Raw genomic sequence first — 7,708 nt, 5'->3', positions numbered from 1 at the left:
CGTTACGCAAAGGAGGACCAACTTGGGGGTCATGTAATTTCCACAATATCTAAATACCCTTTCACACACGCGAACCAAGAAAAGGACCCCTCATTTTCATTAAAAAAAAAACATAAAACAAAAATACCGAGTGCCCACCGCTGCCTTTTACGATCGTAACGCCGCGGGTGACGTCAGTAGGCCGTTAAAGATGTACTAAACGGTCCCTTAACCCGCGGCAGAACCTAAAACTAACCCTGGTTGGCGGGGGCATCAACTGGGGTTCACTGAACCTGACCAAACTGCGGACTCAACCGCGGTTGGGCGATTCGACCGGGGTTATCACGAGGGTGGCGACGACAAGACAGCTATGTCCAGAAGAGACGAGAGGAGTGGAGGCGGAGGTGATTTTAACCCATTCGGGCAGCGACATTCGAGAGCCGAGCGAGTGCTTGAGTAGAAGAAACAAGCTTTCCAGCTCTTTAGATGGCGCAGGATCGAATCCTAGGGACTAGAAATGGCTGAGAGTCGTTAGATTTCGCTGGAATATGCATCCAAAAGCTTCATACTAATCGGTTCTCGCATATAAAAGCTAAATCATATATGGTAGCTGTCGCCATAATTAATCGATATATAGAACACTAGTGAGTTATATATATAGATATAGATTGACAGCATTGAGGATTGATTGGGGATAAAAATGTTGTCGAGAATGAATGTGAATGGTGGCATGTGGGGTCTGGAAGATGCCACAGACCTCCACTGCAACAACGACGAGAATTTGAATTTGCCAACGTTCAAGGCAATGCTGGACGCGGAAGAATGGTTTACTTCTCACAGCAATACTAACAATAACGATATAACTACTGCCAGTATGAATAAATGCTAACAGCCATCCTGAGGGCCCCTGTTTCAATATAGATATGAAGGATTTTTGATGCTATTCATCTCTGGTCAATCCGAATCCCGAGCCTCCCAATATGCTGTTACAGCACGCCATGAATTCTTGTTCATCGTCGCCCACTTCGATTTTCAGCCTCGACCCTTCGCAGGTCCAGTCTTTTCTAGCTGGGGGGAGCCACCATCATCAGCATCATCTTCATCATCACCATGCTCCCCAGCTCCCGGACGTTGCGGGTTCGAGTCCCTTCCAGGAGTTAGCCTGCGAGGGGTTGGTGAGCAGCAACAATGCCAGTAGCAACAGTAGCAGCAATAGCTACTTGTATGGGAGGCTGTCGGGAGGAATTTTCAGGCAGCTGAGTCCCAGCTTCGCAGGTTCGAGTCCCCGCACGAACGCTGCTACCCCGACGCCTAATCTCAGCAGCCCACACAGCCAGATGGGTGGTAGTGGTACCTCCAATCTGAGCCCCAGAATGATGCCCGCGAGCAACCTGAATCTCTCGGACACCGGATTGTTTGCTAGCAATAATCACAACACCAACAACAGCAATAATAATCTGAGCAATCTTCTGGGTTTGAGTAGCCTTGTTAGCCCTCGACTCCCTGCGCCATTAAATTTTAGCAGCCCGAAGATGCTTAGACCCCTTGAGATTTGCGCCCCAGTGGGTGCTCAGCCTACTTTGTTTCAGAAGCGGGCTGCTCTCAGGCATACTTCCCTCAGCCCAGGTGCAACAACCCCTTGCATTGAAATGCTCGATGAAGAGAGCCCCAATGGCAATAGCAATAGCAATGTGAAAGGGAAGAGGAAGTTGAGGTCGGTGGGTGCTGATAAGATAGAAGAGGAGGATGTGGATGAAAGCAATGATGGGTCTGGGGTTCAGTATGATTCGGATGATGTGGGCGGTAACAATAATAGTAGTTATAAGGTCGACCAGATTGGGGAAGATGGCTTGGCCTCTGCAGGAGGCACTGGGAATGCTGCTGCTGTTAATAACAATAGTAATGGCGGTGGAGATAAGGGCAAGAAGAAGGGCTTGCCGGCTAAGAATCTGATGGCCGAACGAAGGCGCCGAAAGAAGCTCAATGATAGGCTTTACATGCTTCGGTCTGTCGTTCCTAAGATCAGCAAGGTCTGTTTCTTTTTCTCTGTATCTGAGAGTGTTTCTGAATTTGTAAAGGAAGATTTACAAGCTGTTCGACGGAAGGTATTGGCCAGTGGTAGTCAAGTCAAGTCCCTTATTGACTTAGAAATATTTCTGCAACTCCTTATAAGATCTGCTTTACAATCAAGCTACCTTCGCCCATTAAGTGTGGTATCCATTTTTCACAGCCTGTCTGTTAAAATCCAAGGATTTTTGCATTTTCCTTTATTTTTTCTGTCATTATCCTTGGTGTTGGCTTGTTGTGGGCTGCTTTCTCCATAAATTTTTTTTTGCTCTGTGAATTTGGCTTTGTCATTGCAAATGCCTAGTCAGTCTGGTATTGATCTTTTTAGATTCGTGGGTTTTTTGGAAGTTTCTCAAGAAATATACCCCGAGGTCAGGGGCTACATCGTATCACATGTTTATACGCTGTTTGAAGGAAGGTATTGGCCAGTCTGTTTATTTTGGTAGCTAGGTCCCTTTCGACTTGTAGAAGGTCTGCAACTCCTCACAATATCTGCGTTACTATCGGGCTAGGCTATGAAGCCATCAGTACGTGGTATCTATTTTTCACATTTTCTGCATTAAAACCAAGGATTTATGCATTTTTCTTGAGTCATTTTGCCTTCCTAATTCTTGGCGTTGATTTATTTGGGCAGCTTCTTCCATCAATATTTTTTTGGCAGTGTGATTTTTGCCTGTCTTTGCAAATAAGTGCCTACTCATTCTTGGCATTGAGCCTTTTTGATTCATGTTTTATTTCTGGAAGCTCTTTCCAAAATATACCTCAAGGTTGGGGGTTACACCGCAGAGCACAGACTTCCTTCGGCCTAGGTGGCAGGTATCTATTTCGTGAAAATTGCCTGTGACTTGCATCTGGCCTCATCCTTTATTGACATGCCATTGTTAAGACAGACCATAGCAAGGACGGAAACCTGGTGAACAGCTAAATACTCTGTCAAGCTCACCGAATGAACCAAGGGCGGCCTGTTGGCATATTCATGTTATTGTTTCTCACAGAATTTTTAGTTTTGTTTATGGGGATATTTGCTGGTTCATTAAGGGCTGACATTTGATAGGGGCTCTTCGTGTTCATTTTTATTTTAGGTTTTTTTTCTTCTTAACCAAATGGATGAGAGACTGCTAATTTATCGGAAGCGTTGATTGTGTAATTCGAGAAATGCTTGCTTGTTTGACATGCAAATTGTTTTGGTTCGTATTTTATGTTTGTCTTTTGGCAATTAGACAAGGAATGTCAGTTTCTTGGCGTTTATGATTGTTTATCTGAGAAATTCTTCTTGGTATTGTTATGGGCATATAGCCCCTTTGGTCTTGTGGTTCTATCGTTGCAAAATTAATTTGGATGATTTATTTCTTGAAGGCTTTTACCCTCTTGTCAGCAATTTGGTATGGGCTGTACTTTTGAACAAGCTTTTGGCAATTGAAGATTATACTTTCTTCTTGCAAACGGGCTGTCCAATTTTATGCAGGTTGTATTAGTTCCTGTTCTTATTGGAAACTTTTATATGGGCTGTATTTTGTTTCTGATTTTGCTGGTTTTCTTCTTGCTAAAGTTTCCGATTTTATGTGCGCTTTTCTATGGGCAAGCGTTAGGTTTTGTCACAACTGAGAAAAATTTAACTGATTTTATCCAAGATGTTGTCGTTTCCTTTTTTTTTCCCTTTCAGGGTTTCTGGTTTCACATTTAATTGTGGCTGCTTTCTTCGTTTTTGCTTTTGTCCTCCACGCATTTTATGTTGTAGGCTTGATGTTACTTCAGGTTTCTTGTGAATATCTGCCAAGCAGATCTGGACTCTATTTTATTTTTCTTGAGCTATGGCAATGAAATTTGATATGTGCCATCCTGTGTGGTCGGTTTAGTTATTGGAATTTGGCATATACTGTGACCAGCTGAGTTTTCAATTTACTAATTATAAATGGTTGCTGATTTAATTTGCATGTTTCTTTCTATTTGATTTCCAGGAATTCTCATTACCTGAAGCTCATTGGCTTACTTGTGGGTTGTTCGATCTCTTTTGACTTTCTACTTTTCTAAATTCTTATCTACAAAGTGATGTTTTTCTATGCCAACTTTTCCTTTTCATTGGGTTCATGTTTCTTTTCATAGAAATACCTGGTTTGATTTGAAATCCTTTATTGCTTTGGGCTTCTGATTTTCTTCTTTTCAGATGCTTTTTCTTCTGCTATAGAATGCTGTTTTTGATGCTCGAAATTTTTTTCTTCTGGTTTTCAATTTTCTCATATACAACTATTTGTTGGTTTGACTTTATCTTTGTATCTAAGCTTTGGAATTGCTTATTTACAATTAATTGCTTGGTAGGTGTACGCTGTTTCCCTGCATATCTACTTCATTCCCTTTGGTCAATGCTCCGGGATTTTATTTTTGAATGCTTTACTTTTCCTAGGCAAATTCTCGATACTTTAATGGGTCTTCCATTCTTAGAATTTTGGTTTTCTTCTTGTAAAAAGTTGGACAACTCAGTCTACTGTGTTTTTGGTTTAACAGATGGATCGAGCCTCTATTCTGGGAGATGCAATTGAGTATTTGAAAGAGCTTCTTCAGAAGATAAACGACCTTCACAATGAGCTTGAATCTACGTCTCAGGGACCTGTTTTACCTGGTGCATCTAATTTCCATCCTTTGACACCTACAACACCTTCTTTGCCTTGCCGAGTGAAAGAAGAGTGTCCAACTTCACTTCCCAGTCCCAATGCACAGCCTGCAAGGGTAAGTCTTCAATCACTCAGACTTGAAACATCAAGTAGGCCCTCAAGTATTGAGTCTGCAACATTGCAAGTTATTATGAAATGTTTACTTTCCTAATTCTCTAAGTTCACTTTGTGTTTTTCTTGTTGTGTTAAAAGGTGAATGTCTATGGACCTGTCTCCGTGCATCTAGATTCTACATATCTTTTATAAGCGCCGATTGGAACTCAGTGATGCTTTATCCTTTTCTTTTATTCTGCATGTTGCTGATGTCTTTCCTACATAATTCCCACAGGAAAACTAGGCTTAACACACATCTATGGTGCTTGGACCTGGGTGTTGGCTAAGATAGCAACTTTGCTTTACCATTTGGCCACATATCAGGAGTATGATAATTTCTTTTTATAGTATTTCTGGCATAACATGTGCATTCAAGTTTTCACCTGCATGAAGCTTAAACTTATGCTTTATAAACCTGTGATATTTTCTGCATCGATTCAGATGGACTTGGGTGAGGGAAATGGCTTATATTGATTGCTTACATTTAGTAAGTCAAAAAAATTGCTTTCAAAGAAATCCTATTACATGGAAAAATTCATGGCTCTTATGAAGTATGAATAGAAATGACACAGAAAATACATAGATCTTATGAATCAGTATAAGAATTGTCACAACTTTTCCCGCTCTAACTTGAATTTAATTGATTGCTTACGTCTCTTAAAAGTCTAAAAATCTGCATTTATAGAAATCATATTGTATGGAAGATTCGTGGCTCTTATGAAAGTAAGAAATAAAAGTAACACAGATTCTTCTGATATAACATGAATTTGATGTTTTATTTATGTAAGTAGGTTATTCTATCAAAAACATTTTACACAGCACGCTCTGTAGTAAAACATATCTTAATTTTTGTAGGAATTATATTCAAACTCATTTTCATGTTCCTTGGTAATTATTATTATACATGCTCACATGGTTTATCAATGTATGTTTGTAGGAAGAGAGAGACAGATTGCTAATTTTCAATTTTTAAGTTCGTGCAGGTGGAAGTTCGGATGAGGGAAGGGCATGCCCTAAATATCCATATGTTTTGTGCTAGACGGCCTGGACTGCTACTCTCCACTATGAGGGCACTGGATGGGCTTGGGCTTGATGTTCAGCAAGCAGTCATCAGTTGCTTCAATGGATTTGCACTAGATGTATTTCGGGCAGAGGTAAGCAAATGGTTGAATCGAATATAGTGAAGGTCAAACTTCATATTCGTTAGACTTGTATGGATTGGGGTTAACAATGAACATTGCCATTTTCTCTGGTTCTGCAGCAAGCTAAAGAAGGAGAAATTGCACCTGAGGAGATCAAAGCTGTGCTGCTACATACTGCAAGCTGTCATACTGCAATATAGCCTAAAGAATGCCCATGGCTGCAGAATATGTATATTATGACATAACTTCTCAAATTGCTCTGACCCAGCTGATGTGCTTGGAAAATATCAAATTAAGCATCTTATGGGGATGGCAACTGTCCACTGATGTCAATCTGGAGTTGTTACGAGTAATCATGCAACATCAACAGGAGGCCGTTCTGTGATTGTTCCAAGTCCTGGGCTGAGCATTGCTTCTAATATGTTCCAATTCTAAGAGGTCTATTTAGAATTATATCTCCTTCATCCCCAAAAGCTGGAAGTTTGGCATCTGAACATACAAGCGACATCCTTATTTTACTTGCCCTATGTATTGTTGGTTTTCTTTCACATGAGAAATGCAAACAGATGGTGGGCTTTTTGTAAACAAGTTCTTTGCAAAGAGTTGGGCAGCTGCAGGCATTACTTTCTTAAATGAAACTATCATTATTTCATTTGAACACTTGGTAGAATGTACTGTCTTGCTGGAAGGACTCGAAGGTAAAACGAATTTACCTTCTTGGAAATGAAGGAATCAAGTTCCTCCTGTTTAGAGATCATATACGGGTACAGTGGTACACTCTAAATACTGTCTCCAAGCTGTGTGCTGTTTTTAACTTTTTATTAAGTTTGTTTTGGATTAAACTAGTGCAATTTTCCCCTCTTCAATCTGAAGTTCAAAACACTTTTTATTATTTGGTTTGCATTGAATGTGAAGGTGGTCAATACTATTGAGAACCTGCTTTCTATTGGTGTCCATTATAATGGGAAAAATATCCTTTTTTAATTTGTTACATTCTCCAATGTTCTAACTTGTTAGTCTTCGTGAATAGACTAATAGTATCCCAAATACCATAAAAATGATAAAAGTCTATTCAACTAATAGTATCCCAAATACCATAAAAATGATAAAAGTCTATTTGAATTTCACATTTTCTTACATATTTCATAAGTGATATCGTCAATCCTATAGCATATTTTACTGTATTGCATGGTAACTACTACGGCTCTTCTTCATGTTTCATGAAATCATTCCAAAGTTGAGTATAGGGTTACTGATACTTAAGGATATACTTTTAGATATAGTTTTTTTCAATTCATGTCAGTCATGCTACAGGAGGGTAATACATGTCTTATGGGGGCCAACGTAACTGGTACAAGAGAAGGATTTAACCATATTCTATTTCATTTTGTCGTTCCAGTTTTAGAACTAAAAATCTGACTTGTTAGGCTAATTGTTTTTGCTTGTGCTGTTTGTAGATTCACCGATATGATTGACTGTAAACATCATTGAACATAGAAACTGCATTTTTCCCTGACCACTGTGTTTTAACAGGCTAAACAGAGAGTACATACTTTCCATATTCTAACCTCGCTTATTATTCTAACCTTTTTTGGATGACGGATTTTGGAGACTATTAAAAGATCATAGTCTCTAAGATCTATCCATATCATAGAGTCCATGTTGAGGGAGGTCTTCCAATTTTTAAAACATCAGATGATTTTCCTACTAACCTGTGTTGAAACCCCTTTAGAATCATGCCACCTGATCAAGTATAAT

The 7,708-nt window shown here is 39.7% G+C and overlaps 1 protein-coding gene across 1 annotated transcript; it reads left to right on the top strand.

Annotated features, from left to right (window-relative positions):
- The first annotated feature begins 362 nt into the window (after window positions 1-362).
- Window positions 363-6,842, top strand: LOC149159915 (transcription factor ICE1-like). The gene is made up of 4 exons (XM_089436590.1): window positions 363-2,009; window positions 4,549-4,770; window positions 5,792-5,962; window positions 6,070-6,842. The coding sequence occupies exons 1-4, from the start codon at window positions 960-962 to the stop codon at window positions 6,148-6,150; spliced, it is 1,524 nt and encodes a 507-aa protein (XP_089292716.1). The 5' UTR covers window positions 363-959; the 3' UTR covers window positions 6,151-6,842.
- Window positions 6,843-7,708: the final 866 nt, after the last annotated feature.

This window comes from Pinus tabuliformis, chromosome 5_2 (assembly GCF_031772625.1).
Source record: "Pinus tabuliformis cultivar Carrire ecotype Pingquan chromosome 5_2, CPIR1, whole genome shotgun sequence".
NCBI lineage: Eukaryota > Viridiplantae > Streptophyta > Pinopsida > Pinales > Pinaceae > Pinus > Pinus tabuliformis.
Note: the sequence above shows the minus strand (reverse complement) of the source record. Positions and strands in the feature narration are given on the sequence as shown.